Source organism: Mauremys mutica, chromosome 14 (assembly GCF_020497125.1).
Source record: "Mauremys mutica isolate MM-2020 ecotype Southern chromosome 14, ASM2049712v1, whole genome shotgun sequence".
Lineage (NCBI taxonomy): Eukaryota > Metazoa > Chordata > Testudines > Geoemydidae > Mauremys > Mauremys mutica.
This window is the reverse complement of record NC_059085.1, coordinates 43,708,352-43,731,260: the sequence shown is the minus strand read 5'-3', so window position 1 is coordinate 43,731,260 and position 22,909 is coordinate 43,708,352. Positions and strand designations below refer to the sequence as shown.

The 22,909-nt window shown below is 58.7% G+C and overlaps 1 protein-coding gene across 1 annotated transcript; it reads right to left on the bottom strand.

Moving 5' to 3' along the window:
- Positions 1-1,052: 1,052 nt before the first annotated feature.
- Positions 1,053-21,436, bottom strand: LOC123349429 (B-cadherin-like). Its single transcript, XM_044987500.1, has 16 exons — positions 21,295-21,436; positions 20,467-20,581; positions 11,821-12,032; positions 11,044-11,187; positions 10,384-10,539; positions 10,134-10,278; positions 9,443-9,618; positions 8,780-8,908; positions 8,111-8,296; positions 7,496-7,740; positions 6,762-6,904; positions 5,983-6,207; positions 4,778-4,996; positions 4,210-4,340; positions 3,805-3,951; positions 1,053-2,040 (listed from the first exon to the last, which is right to left on the bottom strand). Exons 1-16 carry the CDS (start codon positions 21,346-21,348, stop codon positions 1,831-1,833), a joined length of 2,637 nt encoding a protein of 878 aa, XP_044843435.1. The 5' UTR covers positions 21,349-21,436; the 3' UTR covers positions 1,053-1,830.
- Positions 21,437-22,909: the final 1,473 nt, after the last annotated feature.

The window sequence follows — 22,909 nt, the reverse complement described above, 5'->3', positions numbered from 1 at the left end:
CCCAGCTCCACTCTGCCTCTGCCCAGCTGGGGAGAGCTGCCTCTGCAGCTTTGTTTGGAGATCAGTGGCCTTGGCAGCTTCTCTAAGCTCTTGTTTATGGCTCAGGTTTGCAGGAGGGCTGGGATGAGGTCAGGGATGAGCAGGGGCTGCTCTGGCAGCCTGGCTGTGCTGTGTATTGATGGGGTGTGGGCGAGGCTAGTGCAGGACAGTTTAGCTGGGCTACCCTGGCCCATGCAGCCTTAGACACCTCCCTGCCCCACCCCCCCCAAAAAGCAGGCCTAGTCTCTGCCAAATGCTGCAGCTGTTCACCTGCAGCAGGATCACTCCCAACCCAGGGTGACAAACTCCTGCAGTTATGCATTGCCAGGAGGAAGGCAGCAGCTTGCTGGCTGGTCCCAGTACCAGCATTGCTAGAGGCTAAAATCCCTCTACTTCCCCCTGAGCAGCCAGGCAAGGCTGGCCGGCCACTGGGGCAGTATCTGCAGGCCCGAGGGCCGCTCTGCCTTGCCATGCTGTTAAGAGCATCTCCCTGCAGGGTGAGGGGGTAGCACGGGGTCACTGACCTGGAGACTTAGCCATCGCTGCTGAGCAGGTAGGAGTCCTGCCTTGGCCAGGGTTTATCTAGATGACCAGATGCTGAGAGCCTGGCCTACACTAAACCCCAGCCCAATCCTGCCTCTATGCTAGGGAAACCCCTCTCCCCCCTGGAGAGGTCAGGAGGCCAGCTAGGTCTCCCACACACAGGAGACAGGTCCCTGCCAACCCCCTCTCAAGGTGCGACGGGAGCCAGTGGCAGACCAGGAGGAGCATGGCCAGAGCTCTTTGGAAGTTAGCATCTGTGAACAGGCCAGAGTTCCTGGGGCTCCAGAGTGTGGAGATTTCTCTACCAACTAAAGGGGCCTGATGGGGGAATGTGGAGTCTCCCCCCACTTAGGACAGGCTAGGGAGCTGGTTACTGCTCAGCCCTTGAACAATAGCTCGGAGATAGTGCTCCCTCTGCCTCAGGCTGTGGGTATGTGGCCAGAGAGATGCCAGGAATAAAGAGCCAAGTCTAAAAAACACACAACTTCCTTTATTAAAAGTGACCTCACCCCTTGTCCCATGCTTAGCGGCAACTAACTTACTTTATACACAGTACAAAAGAAAAAGGCGGCCTAGGAAGCTATAAAAAGGCCAGAGTCAGACATTTTGTAGGGAACATGGCTAGCAGCAGGGCATTAACAGTCGAGTGGTCTGGTCGGAGCAGGAAGGCAGCTGGACGTGGAGCTAGCCGGCAGCTTACTGGACTGATTGGGTACCGCACCTTGCGCCAATACGTTACCCTGATGCGCTGGAGTCTGAAACTCCACACAAGGAGGTGAACCAGCCACAGTTCAGAATCAGGAGCCAGAGGTCTCCAGGCCTTGGGGATACTAGGAGTTAGGGCTTCATAAGACAGGCTTTTATTTTCCCTGGCAGGCAACTGTGTCTTAAGATCCAGAAGGCACCAGCAGCTTCATAAGGCTTCCAGGCATGGCCGGGTCTGGGTACAAGGCTGTTTGCAAGTCTCCAGGAAAGTCACACTAGGCTCCTCAGCTCCAGGAAGCATCACACCCACCAGGCAATCAGGGCTCAGCCCTGAAGGTGGCATGGAGACACGGGCCTATCTCCTCTCCAGGAAGCTTTAAGATCTCATGTGAAGGGACCCAGGCCAGCGAGTTTGCCCACTGAAGCTCCAGCCCGCCAGTTGCTCCATGCAAGACAAGCTGCTCTGCAGAGCTTCCTGGAGAGAATTGTGCATCCTGGCAGAAGCTGCTCTGCGGGCGGGCACATGGCATCTGACTGCCCCCCTTACTCATCCTCGCCCCCGCCGTACATGTCCGCCAGCTTCCTGAAGCGGCCGCCCCAGTCGTTCAGGTAGTCGTAGTCCTGGTCCCGGTCGGAGGCGGAGGAGTTGAGGGAGCTGAGCGAGGCCGCCTCGGAGCCACTGCCCTCGTAGTCAAACACCAGCAGGGAGTCGTACGGCGGGGCGGTGGGGTCAGTGTCGGCCGCCTTCAGGTTCTGGGGGTGGGGAGAAGCGTTAGGTTAGGAGTCATCCCACCTTGCGCTACGGGGGCCACTCTCCAGTGCAGCGAGAGGGCCACCCCATCGGTGCTGGCAGGCAGCACTAACACCAGGGAGTCATCACCTCGAGGGGAGCCCACCTGGGGCCCAGACTTTGGCAGGGCGGGGGAAGTGAGCCGGTACCGGCAAGGACCCGCACCAGCCCATACCCAGCCGCAGCGCTTTAGTGTCCCTGCCCCTTCCGCCTCCCCTGTCCGTAGGGGGCTGGGGGAGGGAGGAGACAAGGGGCAACCCTGGCAGTGCTTTAACACGGCTGCCCCCTCCCTCTGTCAGCACTTGGCACTGCCCTGGTGGCAGGGCTGCTGATGGGGGGTGGGGGTGGGCACAGCAATATTAGAGAAAAACCCCTGTCCCCTTTGCCCCCCTCCCTCCCTGGCTGGGGGTGGCAAAGAGAGAAGCTGCCCTGGGGCCAGCGTGGAGCTCCAATGGTTGCTGGGGGCTGCTGACCCCCAGCCCTGCCCTTCTATCGGCCAGAGCCCCCCCCAGATAAGTGTCCTCAGTTCCTTTCACCCCTGGGACAGGCCAGGCAGGGGGCTCTCGGATGGGGAGTCAAGAGGCAGGTTTGTATCACGAGACCAGGGCATCGCAGGGTGGTTTTGCTCAGCACTGAGACACCCTCAGTGCCTGCATTTGGGCCTGGGGCTCCCGGATCAGTCCTGATGGAGGGTCCATGAGTCACCAGCAGGGAGATCCTGACAGCCCAGAGCAACCCCAGCGCCAGCTGCCTTCTCACCCCAGAGACTAGAATTTGGTCTCCCAGCTGGACCTGGGGAATCCTCTGGCAGGAGCCAGTCCTGCCTGGGCAGGGGTGGCAGGATCGAGTGCAGGCAAAGGTCCTGGGGAACCCTCATTCCCACTGAGGCCAGTGGGCTCAGCGACCCCAAGGAACTACAGCCACTATGACCAGAGGGAGCAGGTCTGAGCAAAGGGCCTGGCCCATTACCACCCTGACAGCACGGGCACTCAGAGGCTGGGGCCAGTCATGCCAAGCACCCTGCAGAAAGGAGGGGCTCAGACCCTGACTAACAGGTGCCACAGGCCTTCTCCTGGAGGTTAGTCTCCAGCGCTGGCCAAGGGGCTTTTCTAGATCAACAGCTTGCAGGGGAGGGAGACAGGTCTGTGCTCTGGCCCCATTCACCGTGAGTTGCCATGTTCTCCACCGCCCCCAGCCAGTTCCCCTGACATCTCTACACCAGTTCTCAACCCACTGGCCACTTATGGCCCATCAGCACACAGCCGAGGCCCATGTGACATCCTCAGGGTGCCCCCCCGAATGGATGTGGCCTGCTAACAGTAGTGTGTGGGGGGGCTGTATAGGCCGACACCCACCCACCCGCTCCACTCCCCATAGCTACGCCCCTGGCAACGAGGGCAGGCCCATCAGAGCATAGCACAGCCATGAAGCCAGCCTCCCTAGCAGCTAGGCGGCTGCACCAGGCCAGGCAAACAGCCATTGCTGACCTCGGGTGGGCAGAACCGGCTGTCCAGGGAATCCCCACAGCGGCAGAGCCGCGAGGGGCTAGTGACTGGCCCCCGAGGGTGGCACGTGCCCAGTGTACATCTAAAGCGAGGACCAGATCTTGAGCTCTGGAAAGGAACTGCTGACACTGATCAGCCAATGCCCCTGTCCAGAGCTGGCTCCAGCCCCTCACTGAGCCCAGGCTCACGCGAGTTTAGTGACACTCGCATCCCTGGCCTCACCTCATCAATGAAGTTGCCGATCTCATCGGGGTTGGCAGGTCGAGGCCGATATTGGGGAGCTGGCAGCAGGGTTGGCACCACGTCGTTGCGGACGAGGACTTCGGGGCGAGCCTCCAGGCCGCGGTGCAGCTGGCTGAGGTCGTAGTCCTTCGGAGAGAGAGGCACAGGGTCAGGGCTGATCCAGAACTGGGATGTCCCTTTGCCAGGCCTCATCTGTCCTGGGGATGGGCACCAGAGGGGCTCCCAGGCCATTCATTTTGCATGCCCACATCGCCCACTCCTGGAGCATGTGGAGACTGAGAGGACCAAGGTGGGACCCAGTCGAGCCCCCAGGGCAAGCCAGCGTGTCGGGTGTGCTGTTACCCATCCCCCACCCCCAGCATGCCACAGGTCACTGGTGCCCACCTGGTCTTCCTCGCCGCCTCCCTCCTCGCCGTAGTAGAAAACGTTGTCCCGGGTGTCGTCCTCGGGGAGCAGCAAGGGCTCCTTCACCACCTTCCTCCGCCGCACGAAGAGGAGCAGCAGCAGCAGGATGACTGGAAGAGACAAGCCAGGTCAGCATGTGCCATGCAGCGTGCTCTCCTCCCCCCACAATGGGGCCATGCTGCTCTGGGTGCCGCGGGAGAAGGGCAGGCCTGCAGTGACTCTGAGAGACACCAGCGGGCTCCCATCTCGGAGCACTTGGCAGGAGGGCAGGCACCACAGTTTTAATGGCAGGGAACCCAGGGCACAGAAGTGAAACAGCAGGTCACTAGAAGAGCTGGAACAAGGTCCCAGGTCTGATTGTCGGTACTCTAGCCACTAGGCCAAGCTGCCTCACCACAGGCAGCAGCAGGTCTCAGCCTGCACTGCAAGACACCTGCCGTTGCAGCTCACCTTCTGTGCAGGCCAGGCTAGCTTAGCTCTGGAAGACCCCACCCTGGCACAAGATGCTCAGCCGCCAGGCCTAGAGCAACTCCTCCCAGGTACTCACTCAGCAGGGCCAGAATAGCCCCCAGGATGGCCAGAATGATGGGGACCCCCGGAACAGGCAGCCGTTCCTCTGGGCACTTCTCTGCATGCCCCTCGCAGTTGCACACTTCTGCCTTGAGGACAGTCAGCTGGTCTTTGTTCTGGTTGTCAAAGAGCCGCAGGTAAACTTGGTAGACGTCTTTCTTCAACGGCTCCAGCAGCTTCAAGGTGAGTGTCTCCCCTGTGCAGACAATGGGATTACGGGGGTGAGACAGCAGCTTGAATACCCAAGGGGTGGGTCACCAGGGGTCAGAGAACAGGCCCCCCCATCCTCTCTACCTCCCAAGCAGGCCAAGCCCCTATGGTGGCTACAGTGCCACGAACATGCTCTACCCAAGATCACTTCATCCCAGGAGTTTGCATCTTCCCTCCCCAGCGTTCAGCTACAGCATGTCTGGGACTAGGATACCCATGACACGTGCAGAGAGGTCACAGAAATGTCAGGCTGGAAGGGACCACAAGAGGTCATCTAGCCCAACCCCCTGTGCAGAGGCTGGAGCAAGTATTCTCTAGACCAGTGGTTCTCAATCTGCAGCTCACAGGCCGCTTGCAGCCCAGTCAGCACAGAGCTGCAGCCCACGTGACATGCTCAGGGCCATACAGGTAGTATTGGATGTGGCCCACAATGGTAAATAGGTTGAGAACCAATTCTGCAGACCACCCCTGACATGTGTTTGTCCAACCTGTCCTCAAAAGCCTCCAACCACAGAGGTTCTGCAGCGTCCCTAGGGAATTTGTTCCACTGTGTAACTACCCTGACACACAGAGACTGGTTTTCCTGATGTAAGCCCATTGCTTCTCGTCCTGTCCTCGGTGGTTAAGGAGAACGATTTATCACCCTCTTCCACATATGTAAAAAGGTTGTTACAAAAGTGACTGTTTGACTGAAAGGGGACACGCTTTCTCCAGGCTAGACAAACTGAACTTTCAAATCTTTCCTGGTAGGTCAAGTGTTTTGGACCTAGTCACATGAGTGACTCCAAGCCAGCACCACCCCACATTACATTCTGTGGGCAAGGGCTGTGTCCTGCACTGCCTTGCCTTTGATCCACACCCCCAGTTCAGGCTCATTCCTCCTAGTGGAGGGAATGGGAGGAAAGGGGCAGGAGAAAGGGGCAATGGATGGTCTGAGATCTCAGGTGACCAGCAAATCCCTTCAGTAGTTACCTTTACTGTCCATTTCTGCAGCCCAGCTCGCACCAGATCCATGGATGAGCTCTGCTCTGAAGGGGGAGGTGTTCGGGGGCAGATCCTTGTCGCTGATGGTCAGGACCTGTGGCACTGGATTCTGGTTGCAGACTGTGATCTCACGAGGGTCTGGCTCAGGCCCGTTGTCGTTCACATCCAGAAGAGTCAGAAGCAAGGTGCCTGTGCCAGTGGCAGGAGGAGTGCCTGTTGGGGACGGAGGGGAGGTGAATGGCTGCATGTGATTCATGATCTCATTTGCCTAGCCCAGAAGGGGAGCCCGCTGCTCAGCCAGTGGAACACCCCTGCTCTGTGCCTGATCCAGGAGAGAGCTGGCTGCTGCTGCCAGCTAGGGAGGTCCCTGGTGCAAACCCCAACAGGGACCATTACGGGGTCCCCACTCTAGGCTACAGGGCCTGCTTTGCCCATGACTCAGGTGAGGCTCCCAAGCCCTGTGCCTTCAGTTCCACACCACCACAGGCTGCTGCAGACTGGAGCAGTGTCACGGAGGGGCCGACAAGCCAGCCTGGGCTGCTTTTGGAATTACTCCCATCTTCCCAGGAAGAGAGCTGGGTTTTAATTGAGATGTGGTTTCTCGTGACAGCCCAGGAGGGGGCGTGGCCTTAGCACATGTCTCTCACATGGGGAGCCACCAGCAGCGCACTGCGCAGGGGAACAAAGATGCTCTTGATCACAGAAATGCAGCGATTAGACAAGCTCTCAGCCCTGCCCCCGCCACGTTCCAGCTGCAGAGCCGTTACCATCATCCACGGCCAGCACAATGGCCGGGTAGGTGTTGTTCTTCACAAACACAGCCTCCCTGTCCAGCTGGGCCTTCGCCGTTACAATCCCGTTCTCCGGGTGAATCTCCAGCCACCCCGCGGGGTCATTCCCGATGCGGTACCTGAAGGGAAAGAGCGTTAGGGGCAGAAAAGGCGCAAGAGCCTGGGGCAGACGCCAGTTTGTAGGGGAGACAGTTCTGGAAGGTGCCAGATTCAGCACCGCTCTGACCAAGTGCGGCAGAAAGCGGCTCGCTGACACCTGCCCTGCTGCGCAGCTAAGTAACAGGTTCCCTGACGGAGGCCTCCTGCCCAAATTCCTGCTTCCCTGGGGGCTCCGTACTCCTGAGCGGCAGGTGCTGAACTCCAGAGAGCAGAGCCCAGAGGTTCTGTTCTGCAAGGGCGGCTGTGCCAGGCAGCCTGTTCCGGGGGACGGGAGCAGTGGCCATGGATCCGACGAAGTGGGTCTTCACCCACGAAGGCTCATGCTCCAATAGGTTTGTTAGTCTACAAGGTGCCACGGGACTCTTTGCTGCTTCTACAGATCCAGACTAACATGGCTACGGTGCGTTTGGCTTCGCTGCCCATGGTTTACAGGTCCAGACCCAAGCTCACATACTGGCACAGGGCTGTCAAGGCATCAGTCCCCGTTTGGGCTGTTTAGGCATGAGGCTGGATTCGGTACATGTGGCATTACCGGCCCAACCACCACTTACCGGATCGTCTGACTCTGCATTTTGTCTGGGTCCTGAGCAGTGTAGGAGGTGATTTTCTGCCCAATAGGCACGTCCTCTGAGACCTGGGCTGTCCGGATAGGTGGGTCAAAGACAGGTGCCTCATTCACATCCTCCACGTTCACTGTGACAGTGGCTGTGGAGGTTGTGAGTTTCACGACAAAGGGCTCCTCATTGGTGGCTGCCACATAGAGGACAAATTGGCTTCTCACTTCGAAGTCCAAGCCCTGGGAGGGACGAAAAGGAAAGGTGAAGCCTGTCCTGTTGCCTCATGCCCAGGAAACATGCTTTAGCTCACGAGGTCCCTGGTGCTCTAGACATCACTACGTGGCAACGCCATCCACTCAGCTGTGCTGAAGAATCAGCTGCAGGATGGTCCTGGGTTTTGATGCAGCTGCTTCATTCTGGCAGGACTAGGGTGACTAGATGTCCTGATTTTATAGGGACAGTCAGGATTTTTGAGTCTGTTCCTTATATGGGCTCTTGTTACACCCCTGTCCTGATTTTTCACACTTGCTGTCTGGTCACCCTAGGCAGGACGCTGGAGCCTGACGCTGCTGGTGCTTAGCCCTGCACACACCCAGAGCCTACACTCACCTTAGCTGTTCGCAGAATGCCTTCATTGGTCTCGTGATCTGTGGTGATAGTGAAGAAGCCTCCTTCGTTGCCTCGCACAATGGTGTACACGGCCCGCCATGCTGCCGTGTTGACCTCGTCCGTGTCCGTCACGGTCAGCCTCTGGACCTCACGGCCCGCTTCGTTCTCTGGCACTGCCACGGTGTACTGCAACAGAGAGGCATGCAGGCCACAGTCACAGCTCAGAGCAGAGACCCAGCACCTCCTGAGACCTGGGCCCTCTCCACTGGCCAGCAGCACAACCCAGACCTTGCCCTCCCAGCCCCGCCCCACTCGTCTTGTCCTATGCCATGAGCAGGAAAATAGACTGCAGCCCTTGCCTGGAACCATGACCTCATTGTTTGTGCAGCACCTAACACAACTAGAGCCCCTGAAAGGGAGACATCTGGGGCACCCTGGCTGTTTGGTCCCTGACAACCGGGGTAGGCACGGGATACCAGCAGCTGTGCAGAGAGCACCTCACATGGCTCCTAGCCAAGAGATGCTTTGGCTGGAGGAATGGCCACTTTTCCTTGCAGTCTTCCCTGTGCTGCCATCCCCTGCAATCCCAGGGAGGTGAACGAGACGGGACACTCCAGCACAGCAGGGGTCAGCAGCTGATACTTGCAAGAGGATGACAGAGTAGGGTACCGTTCTGGGGTCAAACACTGGAGCGTTGTCGTTGGTGTCCGCGATCTCTATCACAGCAGATGCAGTGGTTGTTAAGCCTTCCCCGTCCAAGTCTGCAGCCTGCAGCGTCAGCGTGTATTCTCTCACTCTCTGGGGAGAGGCAGACATGCCAGTCAGTGGTAGAGATGGAGAGAGAAGACATGAGCAGTGCTGCCTCAGATGCCAGTTCCCTGTAACCCTCTCACGCAGTCCCCAGCAGCCTGGGCATGGCAAGCTGACTACAAGAGTCCACCATGCATCAGGACTTCCTGGGCCAGGGATCTGCCCAGATCTCAGAGGCATGCATCAACAGGGAGCCCTTCTCCCCTGCAGCCCTATGCAAGGGCCGGGCTTTGTCAACAGCAGTAGCATACCTCTCCAGCCAGGGAGAGCCACTGCAGGAGTCTTCTGGTGTCAAGCACAAGATTTATAAACCTGCTTGTTTCCTGCAGCCCATTTCAGACCATTGAGTGGCAGGCTGCTAACGAGGAGCAGTCTCCTTCGTAGGCATGTGCCAGCATGGAAGAGGACTCAGTCCTCAGCACACTTCACTAACTGAAGTGTAGCAGTGATGTTGCCACCCTCCTTCATGGAACTTTGCTATGGCAACAGCTGCTGTGCTTCCAAGTCCATGTCTCTGCTCACCTCTCTGTCTAGACCACTTGCAATCACACTGATGGCTCCAGTGGCTCTGTGGATGGTGAACATCTGGGGATGGGGTTCCTTAGGCTCTTGGTTCAGGATTGAGTATGCAATGACCCCATTGTAGGTCTCTATAGCATCATCTGCATCGGTGGCAGTTACTTGCATCACAGAAGTACCTGAGAAAGGAGGGTAGAGTTGGAGGTGGTAGAGGATCTCTCCTCCCTCATCAGGAGGAGGAACACTTCCCCTGAGGAGTGCTGCAGCTTCATACAAGATGCTTAGAATTTTTAGAAGCTCAGGACAATAGCTGAGACTCTGCGAATGGAGCCAGCGCTGGGCTCGTCTCCTCCTCATTGGCAAGCCACACGAAAGGGTGTGTAAGTGGGCACCACATTCATGGACCAGTGGCTTGGGAAGCCTGCCTGACCCGTCAGGGCTGCCAGAGATCAGAGGCTTGTAAGAAATCGAACCCTGGTGATCGGTGTTCAGTACCACATGTGGATCACAGGGGCATGGATGCAGGCACCATCAGAGACCTCCAAGGCAGAATCCCACCTGCTAACAGGGACAACCCAGACTCAGTCCATGCCCTGTCCCACTAACGGCTAACGAAGCAGAGTCTAGAGGTGCAGATTTTTGGAGCCTGGATCAGTATTAGCAGGACAAGGCTATTTCCACCCATTTCTCCTACCTGGCAGTGCTCCTTCCAGGACCGAGCCTCTGAAGAGCTCCTGGGTGAACTGGGGTTTGTTGTCATTCTGATCTGTCACGGTGATGATGATCTCCATGGGCTCCTCCACAGGTTTGCCATTCTCAGACACAGCGTGAGAGAAGAGCTACAGACAGAAACAAGAGGCCTGTGAGCTCCACCATGCTCCCTTCCACCAGCAGCTGGCTCAGAAATGGGCCCCCTGACCACACGCAAGGCTTGGGTGACTTACGTGGTATTTGTCAATGTCTTCTCTGTCCAAGGGCTGAGTCACCATCATCCAGCCGGTCTTGGCCTCGATGGTGAAGACGCCATTGGGAGGGGTGTCTGCACCCTGCCCTGTGATGCTGTAGATAATCTTGGTCGCTTTATCCCGATTGGATTTGATCTAGGGGGAAGTCAAAGCACATACATGGCGCACGGTGTAACCGGAAGGTGGAATTAGACTAGCACACCACACTTCAGTCCAGTAATGGACAGGAGTAGGGCCAAGCTGAAAGATAGATAAACTTGCATTCCAAACAAGGTGGGAACCTTTAGGAACCCGCTGTGCTTCAGCAAATACAGAAGATCTGCTGCAGCAGCATGTAGGGGAGTGCAAGGATTTTCCTCTACTGTAATTCCTGACAGTGAGATTCTGTAGTTCATTAGTATAGTGATTACATGAAGATACCAATGATAGAACATGCAACAACTAGAATTATAAATATGCTGAAAATAGTCCCCCCCCAGCCCCCTTTCAAAAGCTCCCACTGGCAAAAAGAAGAGTCAGCGCCTATGCAGTCAAGTATTTGACACACATTAAGGTCCAGCAACAAGAGAACTGGCAGCACCTGCCTGCCCAAGACACAGCATTCAGGCGGGCAAACGCCGGGTTGAGATGCCTCCATACCTGAACCAGCTTTTTAGGGAATGGGCCCCTCTCATTTTCAGGAACCCTTATCGGAGGGATCACCCAGTCCCTCTTCTGTCTCTGCAGACCAGGTCTGGCCTGCGGGAACATCAGCACCTCTGCTTGATGGTCTGAAGCAGCTTCCTACAGGGAGAGGGAGACATCATCCATGTGTACAAGAAACAAGCCCAGGGATCCCAGCCAGCGTTTAACCCTGGGTTAGTGCGGTGCCAGCCGGCAGCTCCTTTACACAGAGCGTGCTGGGAGCACAGCAGAGCTGGAGTCAGACTTGCTGACAGTTCAGACTCAGACACAGACACTGCAGGAGGCCAGGCCACGGCAAGTGGGATGAAGACCATACACGTGATCCGAGCCAGACACAGAAATGAAGTGCAAGGGAGAAGGTTGCACTCTGGGCCCAGTGTGACCAGGGGCCAACTTGGCAGTCCAAGGAGAGCTACGATCAGCGATTCCCACTGAGCCCCACACTCCTGGGCTGCTCCAGCCAGGAACGCGGTTGCTAGACCGGTGTCGTTCTCCGTGTAACTCAGTCCCAGTAAAGCAACAGGCAGTTAGTGGGCTGGGTGCACTGGCAACGCTACAGTGTTAATGGTTGTGGGAATGGCCTTCCCAGCCCCATCTCTTGTAGGCGCCATGAGCAGTCAGGGCACCTTGCCATCCCATTAGGAGATCAAGGTTTGCTAGCCAGGCACAAAGGTTGCCATAGCGTCAGCCCTGTGTGCTCCCTACAGGCCTGCCAGCTGGCACTAGCTTTACCTGTGTGGAGTGAGGGCTTTGCGTCTTCACAGTCACTGAAGCAGAGAATTTCTTGCCAGTGGAATCCCAGGCATCCACGGTAAAAGTCTTCCCCTGCCCATGCAGCTGGGTGTGGTGTCTCATCAGGACGGTCCCATCCGCTAGCACACGGAAGTCAGCATCATCTGCATCGTACAGCACTAGCTTCCATCTCGTGCAGTCCTCAAACCTCACTGGGGGAGGAAGGGCAGCACTGTTAGCAGGCTCCAGCCATGCACAGGATGGCAGGAGACAGGATATCGGGGAGACCCTGGCACTACGACTGCGATGGTTTCCAGTTGCAATGGGTTGCCTTGACTTATCATTTGCATGTTACCCCCTTTCTAGAGCCATTGACCCTGAGCACACGTCATCATTCTCTGGAGTGGCCAGCCTGGAACCTGCCTTCTGAGCTACCCAGGCACATGTGTGAACAAGTTTCTCAATGCCAGGCCAAGAGAGTGGGGGGGAGAGTGGAGACAGGAATGTGACTGATAAGGTATCTCCAGCTAGACTCTGGCTAACCTGCTAGGAGGCATTAAGTGTTTAAGCCAGACATGTGACAGCACAACCATACAGGAAGGGGCAGGGGAGATCTGGATTTATCCTCCAGCGTGATCAGCTAAGTCTGCTCAGACACAACTGGAGCTGCTGACTCAGCTAAGACAGGCTCTTCCTAGTGCAGTCACTAGCCCAAACAGAGGCTGCGTTTCTGAAACTGGCCACAGTAATGGTTGTTTCACCATAGTACTATACCAAGGTCAGAATCCCAATGTGTCTGTCAGCCTGGGCCCCCACCACACAGCATGTGGCCTTCCAAGCTTGGGTGAGGGCAATGGTGTCACTTCAGCTATGCAGCATAGCTTGCTAGTACACCTCCAGAACAAGGCAGTAAGGCAGCTGCCTGCTGGTTAGCACCCATGACTGGGCAGTTCCAGACAAGAACTCTGCCTCCATCCGTCTACAGGTTTGCAGACAGCCCTGTCAGCAGGGGGCAGAGGGAGGGAGCAATTAACAGGAGGGCCAGTTCTCCTCTTGCAGGTAGTTCCTACCACAGAGGAGCCTGTGATGGCCTGACTCAGTTTAGAGGTTTAGTTGTATTAGGAGTTGGGAGTGCAAGAGGCAGACTTCAGGGCTGAGGGCTCTGGGCAAATCCCACACCAGGTGCATGCCGCCTTGGCAAAGGCTCCAAGAAGGAGTCTCTGCACTGCATGCTTCAGTCATAGGGTATCCTGGCCTTGTACAGAGTGCACACAGGACACACCCCATTTCTATCCCAACCACCATGCTGCTAGGCCAGGCGTACCCAGTTCACCAGAGCTACCCCAGCCCTGTGTGGCCAAGTGCACTGGGCCATCTGTTAGTGAGAGCACTATAGGTCTTTGTAGACCTCTCTGCCACCAGCTTTCCACAGGGTCACGCTGCCTAGGTGAGCGGCAGCCAGGACCTCGGCAGACACTTGGGCAGGAAGGCTGGACTCACCCGGTACTGTAGGCCAGTGGTCCCAAAGCCTTCACAATGGGATAGTTTACAGATTCTTGGGAGCACCCACCCACCATTCACTCTTGCCCGGGCCCCCATTCCATGCCATGCCCATGAAATGGAAGAGAGACTTCCTGTAAGCCAGGAAAGCCAGCACCCTGCGACAGCCGGCTCAGAGGCCTGGGAGCCTGTTTGGGACATGCTCCCCTTTTCTTTGCCATTGAGGAGCTGAGGTCAGACTCAAACACGGGCTTAGGCTGTCACCTCTGTTCTCAATGCAAATACCCTAGGAGACAAGGTTCCCATAGCCGCCTCACATGCAGAACACCAGTTTAGAGGGGCCCTGTGCCCTGCAAGGGCAGCCAGAGAGGTACAGAGCACTCCAGACTCAGGGCTTTGCTAGCCCAGGCTCTTGTTTAGGAGGGGTTTCTGCTCACACTCCAGTGCCAGGGAAGCCAGGAACCCCTCTGGATAATGCAGCGGCCAGTCGCTTGTCTCCAGAAGTCCACATGTGTAAGAGCCTGATGTGAGGCCAAGCAGGTGCAGGGCCTGTTGGGTAATCTGCCCCCAGCAGCGAGTTACATGCATGTTTCCGGTTTGCTTTCAGACACTGCCCAGGGTGAGTCACTGACTCTTGGGTAGTGCTGAGAGGGCTGGTCTCTGCTATGCAGGTAATTAAATGGCCAAGTTACTCAATCAGACCTGTCCCACTTCCTGTTCCTGCCATGCTGATCCAGCCACAGAGCCTCCCTCACCAAGGATGGGGAACACAGCGTAGGTCTGCAGAGTGGCTTTAGAGGCATCAGGCTGGAGACTGGGGGCAGCTCCTCACAGCTGGAAGGACAGGCCCTCGGCTCCGTTTTGCACAGGAAGATGCTCATGCTCTGACCCCTGCACCACCCTTGGATCAGGGGCATGGAGTGAAGCCCAAACCAAACCAGTCTCCAGTTCACAGCTTTCAGGGAAGGCTGCAGCTGCCCACCAGCAGGCCTGGTCTTTGAGAAATCCAGGGTCACTGTGTGATCTCTCCCCTTCCCTGGGGCAGGAACAGTCAGGTAGCGCTTGCTGCTCCGCTCTCACTTGAGATCAGGCTCAGCTAGACTGGTCAACTCTGACCTTCCCCATGAACTGGGAGCATTTCCAAGAAACTGACTCCTCCCCTGGTCCCTGAGTAGGGACTCAGGATGCTAGCTCAGTATAGGTACCAGCCTCTCCTCCCTCCCTCCCCCCACCCCAGAGTGTGGCTACAGGAAACCCAGTAACTGCAGCACTTGCCTTGAGGCAGCAAAACCACCACCCCCATACCCAGATGATTCCACATGCTCTTCATTCCCAGCGATCGCTAGTTTGTTGCCTTGCCATGCTCAGAGCCTCCACAGCAGGTGTCATGGGCTAGCTTAGCAGGAGGGCAGGACCAAGGGACTTTGCAGGAATTTAGGGCTTTGATGATAGCTCAGACAGACCATGGAATAGCTCAATCCAGTGCCCCTTGGAAAGGGACTTGGCAAAGGGCTGGCTTCCTGAGGGCGTGGCCAGGAAAGCTTAGGTGACTTGGAGTACGTCTACACTGCAGTTAGATACCAGCAGACGGCCTGTGCCAGCTGACTTGGCTCATGGGGCTTGGGAACATCTACACTGGAATTGAACAGCCCCTTCCCCCAAGCCTCCAGGACGATGACTGCACCCTCCGTACCTGAGGGCTGGTAGCTTTAGTGCAGAGCTCTGGTCAGCTGCACCAGCCCTAGCCTAGGGACACAGATGCCTTTTAGCCAGGAAACGGGACAGTGCAAGACTCTTCTAGTCAGGGTCCCCTGCAGGCAGGCTGGGCCACCCCACAGCAAGACCAGCACGCTCCTCCTGAGGCTGTAGGGTTTGCCAGAGTCCTCCCACTCTCATGGGCTCTAGCCTCCAGCAAGCTGTGGTGTTGCCTATGCCTGCACCGAGCAGGGCTCGCCAGCACCATGCAAGCCGAGCTGCTGGGCTCCAATAGTGCTCCCTTGTCACTAGCCCTAGTGAACGGCACCAGAGGGACCATTTTAGAGTGCCCAGTGCAGACAGAGCCGGTCACCCCACACCATCTGTGGTCTTGGACAAGAATTCTTGAGGGCCATGCACAAAAACATCTCCCAGAGACAGCACCAGCCTCAGTCATTACTGGCTCTGGAGGGGAGCTGCATTGTGCACTTGTATCCAGAATCTCTCACACCCTGCAATAGAAATGCACCCTCTTGCCACACTTACCGTGGCCATGGGGCCCCATAAGGCTTCAGCGCATTGTAGTTTTCAGCCTGCATGTCCATGAGACTCCCCTGGGCCAGCTCAGCTACCCGGGCATGTTCTAAGCCCCAACTTGCAGCCACAGCCTGGACAGAACCAGGAAGACCCAGAGTGATACTTTGAGAAATGGAGGCACGTGTTCCATAGAGAAGGGACAGACATCTCTGCTCTGGGATGGAGAAAACAGGAAGGCTTCCAGCTCCCCACATCCAGCTAGACCCAGCAAAGGTACTTTGAGCGAGCTGTGCACTCGGGTCAGCTCGCCTGGCCTTGGCTCGCTGAAAGCACTCACCACTTAGTGGTATTTCGAGTTCTGCAACCATTAGCTAAGCCCATCACCGAAGCTAGAGTTCTGCATGCAGTTACTGGAAATAGCCTCCTCCCCCAGGACACTTCCAAACGGAAAGAGTAAACAAGGGCTTGCAATGCTGCCCTGCATCAGACAGCGCAGGAGAGAGACGCAGTCCCCAGAGCTCTGGGACTGCTGGCCATGGTCCCCACCAGAGGCACTGCAGCAGAAAGCTCCCACCACTACAGAGATGGCAGGGGCTAGGAGAGGCACTGGGAGTGGTTATTCCTTGCCTTTAACCCTGAGCGGAGCTGCTTCACATCCCCAACCCTGAGACCCCAGCCCAGCACAAGCAACTGCCTCCACCTGGCATTCACTGCAGTGATACCCAGCCTTGGCGCTGCCTCCTTGGTACCAGCTTGGGGGGGTGGGGAGGGGTGCAATCCTTTCAACCAGACAGCAGAGGAAGCCCTGGAACAGGCAAGTTCAATAGGATACCCTTTGCATGAGGCCTGTAGTATGGCCAAGGACCTCACCTTCACCCAGGAGGCTTCTGCATCACTACTACCCTGGTCACAGGCTTAAGTGTAATCAGAGCTGACCAGTGCGCCTCTAAGATGGACGAAGAGAAACAGGCCAACAACTCCTCCTCCTCCGCACTGGAGAATTAGCAGCTACACTTCGGAACATTAAGTGCATGTGATTTTTTAAGTTGCATTTTGATCCCTGTGTAATGCTAATTAGAGGGGACTCAAATAGCTCCGGATATTAAATCGCTCCTAACAGCACCACAGTGCTACGCTAAAGAGTAATTTGTAGCAGGCTTCACAGCACAAGGGGAATTAGAACAGGCTAGGAGATCAGCACCTCCCCTCCCTCCAGCATGCATGGAATTTTTGCAGCCCCTGTGTTGACATACCAAAGGTTTGTCTCAAGGCCTCTACTTTACAGGGGTCAGGCTGTGCAAGAGGTGAAGGAAGAGCAGAAAGCCTGCTTTGGTGAAATCCTCCATAAGCAGAGCAGTAAACACCACAGTGCGGATTCAGCACCCCCAGGCTGCCAGGGGCACTATCCTACAGGGTCCTGTTACAGCAGTCCCTGATCTGCAGCCACCAGTGCAGAGTTTCTAGTCAAGCTCAAAGCACTAGGAAGGCAACATTGTTCCCTTGGCACAGCAATTTGCATTTTGAGGAAGGTTAATTAGGCTTTGGGCACTAACCAAGTAACTGCTCTGCAGGCTGGATTTGGCTAGTTTCACAGGATGGTGAATTACTGAACAGCATGGATCTGGTTTAGAATGGGAGGGGTCCCTTGATCCACTGAACATTTCTGTTCTGTATTTTAGGGGGGTTTTCTGTCTGGAGACGTAGAGTGAGCTTTGAGAGCCTACAGCTTGGTCTACATTAGAAAACTAGGGTAGTTTAACTACACTGCATGAAAAATCCACCCCCCGAGCAGTACAGTTAAGCAGAACCAAGCCCCTGCGTAGATCAGGCTAGGCAACCTATGGCACGCATGCCGAAAGCGGCACACGGGCTGATTTCCAGTGGCACTCACACTGCCCGGGTCTTGGCCACTGGTCCAGGGGGCTCTGCATTTTAATTTAATTTTCAACTAAGCTTCTTAAAACATTTTAAAAACCTTATTTACTTGACATACAACAATCATTTAGTTATCCATTATAGACTTATAGAAAGAGACCTTCTAAAAACATTAAAATGTATGACTGGCACGTGGAACCTTAAATCAGAGTGAATAAATGAAGACTCGGCAACACAAATGTTGCCGACCCCCGGGCTAGGCTGACAGAAGAATTCCTCAGCCTAGTTACTGCTTGTCAGACAGGTGATTACCCACACGGGGACAGGGGAACCCTGCAGTCTACACCCAGGCTCCAGCAGCTCTACTCTAGCCTCTCGAGTGTAGACAAGCCCTTGGCCACATGCAGGTGCAGTCTCGCCTTCCCCGCCCTGTGAGGGAGGCTCTGGCCCATGAGGAAGGGAAGTCTTTCTTCCACAGAGCAGTGGGTGACATAAAATCAATAAGTTCTGGTGGCCTGCGCTGAAATCACTCCAGCAAGCATGGAGTTAAGTGCATTCCAGTCCGTGGAGGGAGGACAGAGGAGACAGACTAGCCTCTGTTCAGAGCACAATGTGCACATTTCACATGCCAGAACCATGCCCAGCACTGGCTCGGCTCATCTCAGCACCTGATCCACACTCCCTGGGCCCACTGCAGGGTGGGCCAGGAGAGGCAGGGAAAAGAGTCCAAAGCAGAGCCATTGCCCCCATTTGGGACCCTGGGGAGGTCACCCTGCAGGTGACGGGAGCATGTCTGTGGGGCAATGAAACACCCACCTCACTGCAAGAATCCTGCACTGGCACCCACTGCCATGCTTGAGCGAGCCTGGAATGCAAGGGCAGAGACGGGCATGCTGACAGCCATGTCAGGCAGAGTCTAACCCAGGCATTGGCTGGGGGTGAGGAATTTAAATGCCACCCTCCAACGCCTGGCACTAGCCATTAGAACCTGGGTTCAGGGACACTGCCACCAGGATTCTGCCACCTGCACAAAGACTGGCCAGATGGAGTCCCACCAAGCTGAATCATGCCTGGAGCTCCTGGTTTGGTCTCACCAGCACATCAGGAGCAAGCACCTTTATCCACATCCCCAGCCCAGGGGAGACCAGCACAGCAGCAGCAGCCGCCTGAACTCCCTGCTTTAGCGCTAAGGGAGGGGGTCGCTGGAGGGGAAGGCGGGGGAGTATCTGTTAAGACCTGCCACCAGCCAGAATAAGCTGCCAGGGCAGGGCAGTAACAGCCTCACAGAGTGCGCTCAGAGCCTGGTTCGCTCAGAGCCTGGTTCGCAGGGCTGTTCCTCCTTTCAGGCTCCTTCACAGGATGATCTATTCCTGCTCCATTGTCCTAGGCGGGGTGGGGCTCAAGGTGTGGGAGTCTCTCTTGCCTTCCAATCACAGAGCATTGTCCTCCAGCAGTTTGGACGTTAGCATTTCAAAGGCTGCATTCCCCAGGACAAAGCCTCCCGCACTCCAGGGGGAGGAGCGCAGATAAAGAGGAGACAGGCCCACGCTTTTTTGGGAGATGGAAGCAGTTTTTATAACCTCTGCCCTGTAAGTGTTGGAGGCCTGGGGGATTTGTGAGCACTGACAGCCAAGTTCACCAGAACTCGGGGCAAAGTTATAAAAACACGGTGGAAGTTTCCCCTACTTTGGGGTGGGACAGACATGACAACCTTTGCAGGCAAAGCCTTAACTACAATAAGGCAAAAGAACGAGGCGTCCTTGTGGCACCTTAGAGACTAAAATATATTTGAGCATAAGCCTTCCTCGGCTAAAGCCCATTTCACCAGATGCATGGAGTGAAAAATACAGTAAGTAGATAGAGACTAACAAATATATTTGAGCATAAGCTTTTTGTGGGCTAAAGCCCACTTCATCGGCTGCATCGAGTGAAAAATACAAGAAGATGCATATAGACATATCTAAGTGCCACAAGGACTCCTGTTCTTTTGCTGAGACAGACTAACACGGCTGCTACTCTGATACATTAAGGAAGTTTCCACTAATGTGTAAGCCCCTAAATGCTCTAGTCTGAATTAAGGCTTTGACAATTCAACTGCAGGAGAAAAGGCCCTTGAGCCCCCCATTTGGAGTGGAAATAGACTCCTCTCCAGGGTCTGATCAGATCATTTGCTGAGCACACTTCAGAGGGACAAAGCAGCCAGGGCCTGGCGCTCCCCGTTCCCACTTTCCGAAGTGCCAGCCCCCCAGCCCCGGTCTAACCCCACAGGAAGCCCGGAGGATCGGGTTTAGGTGAGGCGGTCACAAGACTCAGCCAGGGCAGTTTGGGAGGAAGGGGGGAATCAGAATTAACCCTCCATTCCAGGAGGAGTTTTGGAGCCGGCGGGATACTAGGAGGGTGGAGAATAAGCTGGAATGTCAGGGCAGGTTTTGCACTAGGGGCAGCCAGGAAGCTGTTTAGCCATTATATCCCCAGGGAAACTCGCTCACTCAGCGTGCAGGGTTTCCTCACCTAGGCAGCCTGGGCCCCGGCACGTCTCTCTCTAGAGGCTTAGTGCTCTGGGGAGGGCTCTGCCCCAGGGTCTCGGCCCGAGAGCAGGTGAGCAGGGCAGGGGCAGCAGAAGGGAGTGGAGCCGGCGCTGCCTGGCAGGACTCGCGGGCTCACGGCAGAGCATGTGGCTAGCTCGGTGCAAGCGGTGGCTAGTGCCCCACCGGGGCCGGGAGCGAGAGCGGAGGGGAACGCCCCAGCCGAACCACACCCCCGAGCATCAAAGCGAGTCTGGGGCCGGGGCTGACCGCGACCCACGCGGCCCGAGGGGCGCAGGGGAAGGCCTAGCACGGCAACACGCACCCCACAGGCAGGGGGCAGCCCGGGCTCGTGGGGCAGCCAAGGGCACGTCCCACAGGGCAGCGAGCAGCACCCGCGGGCCTGGCCCGGAGCCTGAGGCAGGCTGGCGCCCCCCACACCCCACGGCTCTGCCCCGCTGCCCCCGGGATCCCGCCCCCCCCCCCCAGTGCCCCAGGAGGGAGGCGGCCTTACCTCGGCCCAGGACCTGGCCCCGGAGCAGCTGCGCACGGGGCACCACGAACGTGAACCGCTCCGAGGTAAAGCCAGCCCGGCACGGCTCCGCCGGCTCGCCCAGCTGCCAGCCCACCTGAGCCGGGGAGAGCGGGGTTAGCCCGGCCCGGCCCATGCAGCGCTCCCTGCAGCCCCTGCCCCCCGCGCCCCTCCAGCCCCGGGGCTCAGCCCCCTCCTCCCCCACAGCGCGGCCACCCCCCGCCTGCCCCCCCGCGCCCCTCCAGCCCCGGGGCTCAGCCCCCCCCGCCGGCCCCTGCCCCCCCGCGCCCCTCCAGCCCCGGGGCTCAGCCCCCCCCGCCTGCCCCTGCCCCCCGCGCCCCTCCAGCCCCGGGGCTCAGCCCCCCCCGCCTGCCCCTGCCCCCCGCGCCCCTCCAGCCCCGGGGCTCAGCCCCCTCCTCCTCCACAGCGCGCCCCCCCCCGCCTGCCCCTGCCCCCCGCGCCCCTCCAGCCCCGGGGCTCAGCCCCCCTCCTCCTCTACAGCGCGGCCCCCCCCGCCTGCCCCCCACGCCCCTCCAGCCCCGGGGCTCAGCCCCCCCCGCCTGCCCCTGCCCCCCTCCAGCCCCGGGGCTCAGCCCCCTCCTCCCAGACAGCGCGGCCACCCCCCGCCGGCCCCCCCGCGCCCCTCCAGCCCCGGGGCTCAGCCCCCCCGCCGGCCCCTGCCCCCCCGCGCCCCTCCAGCCCCGGGGCTCAGCCCCCCCCGCGCCCCTCCAGCCCCGGGGCTCAGCCCCCCCGCCTGCCCCTGCGGCTCCCCTCCAGCCCCGGGGCGGGCAGCAAGCGCGGTGCCGGTACCTGCAGCAGGAGAAGGAGGCAGAGCCCGGGCAGGCAGCCCCGCGGCGGCCCCATCCGTGCGAGGGGGATGTAGAGGCTCCGTATCTACCCGGCCGCCCCGCCCGGCGCCTTTAAAGCGGCGGCTCCAGGTGAGGCGGGACCAGGTGCCGCCCCGTCGGCTCCGCCCCGGGAGGGGCCGAGCGCGCCCCCGGCAGCGCGTGTGCGCGGCGCAGGGGGGCGCTGCAGTCTGGGGGGAGCGGCAGGGCCCGGCCCTTCCCCCGACCTGTCCCAGCGCCGCCCGCACCTCCCCCCATTATCCAACCTCCCCCCCAGTGCCCGCTGTCCCTCCCCCCCACCCTGCCCCAGAGCCCCCCCTGTACCTCCCCCCGTTATCCAACCTCCCCCCAGAGCCCTTCCGTCCTTCCCCCTGCACCGCCCCCCACCCTGCCCCAGAGCCCCCCCTGTACCTCCCCCCGTTATCCAACCTCCCCCCAGAGGCCTTCCGTCGTTCCCCCTGCACCGCCCCCCACCCTGCCCCAGAGCCCCCCCTGTACCTCCCCCCGTTATCCAACCTCCCCCCAGAGCCCTTCCGTCCTTCCCCCTGCACCGCCCCCCACCCTGCCCCAGAGCCCCCCCCTGTACCTCCCCCCGTTATCCAACCTCCCCCCAGTGCCCTTCCGTCCCTCCCCCTGCCCCGCCCCCCCCCCCGCCCCAGAGCCCCCCCTGTACCTCCCCCCGTTATCCAACCTCCCCCCAGAGCCCTTCCGTCCTTCCCCCTGCACCGCCCCCCACCCTGCCCCAGAGCCCCCCCTGTACCTCCCCCCGTTATCCCACCTCCCCCCAGAGCCCTTCCGTCCTTCCCCCTGCACCGCCCCCCACCCTGCCCCAGAGCCCCCCGCACCTCCCCCCGTTATCCAACCTCCCCCCCAGAGCCCTTCCGTCCTTCCCCCTGCACCGCCCTCCACCCTGCCCCAGAGCCCCCCGCACCTCCCCCTGTTATCCAACCTCCCCCCCAGTGCCCGCTGTCCCTCCCCCCACCCTGCCCCAGAGCCCCCCGCACCTCCCCGTTATCCATCCTCCCCCCTCAGTGCCCGCTGTCCCTCCCCCCACCCTGCCCCAGAGCCCCCCATACCTCCCCCATTATCCAACCTCCCCCCTCAGTGCCCGCTGTCCCTCCCCCCACCCTGCCCCAGAGCCCCCGCACCTCCCCCCATTATCCAACCTCCCCCCCAGTGCCCACTGTCCCTCCCCCCACCCTGCCCCAGAGTCCCCCGCACCTCCCCCTGTTATCCAACCTCCCCCCTCAGTGCCCGCTGGCCCTCCCCCCACCCTGCCCCAGAGCCCCCCCGCACCTCCCCCCATTATCCAACCTCCCCCCCAGTGCCCGCTGTCCCTCCCCCCACCCTGCCCCAGAGCCCCCCGCACCTCCCCGTTATCCAGCCTCTCCCCAGCCCCTCTGTTCCTCCCCCCACACTGCCCCAGTGCTGCCCACATCTCCCCACGTTATCCATCCTCCCCCCAGAGCCCTTCCGTCCTTCCCCCTGCACTGCCCCCGCACTGCCCCCCACCCTGCCCCAGCGCCGTCCACACCTCCCCCTGCAGTTTAAACCAGGTTCCTGCACAGACTATAACTGCA

Excerpts from the sequence above, each read along its gene's own strand:
- LOC123349429 (XM_044987500.1), bottom strand. The coding sequence starts at position 21,348 with ATGGGGCCGCCGCGGGGCTGCCTGCCCGGGCTCTGCCTCCTTCTCCTG. Across the intron at positions 12,033-20,466 it reads GGGCCAGGTCCTGGGCCGAG|TGAGGTTTGAGGACTGCACG; the intron begins GTAAGGCCGCCT and ends TTCCTCCCCCAG. Across the intron at positions 10,279-10,383 it reads AAGACATTGACAAATACCAC|CTCTTCTCTCACGCTGTGTC; the intron begins GTAAGTCACCCA and ends TTCTGTCTGTAG.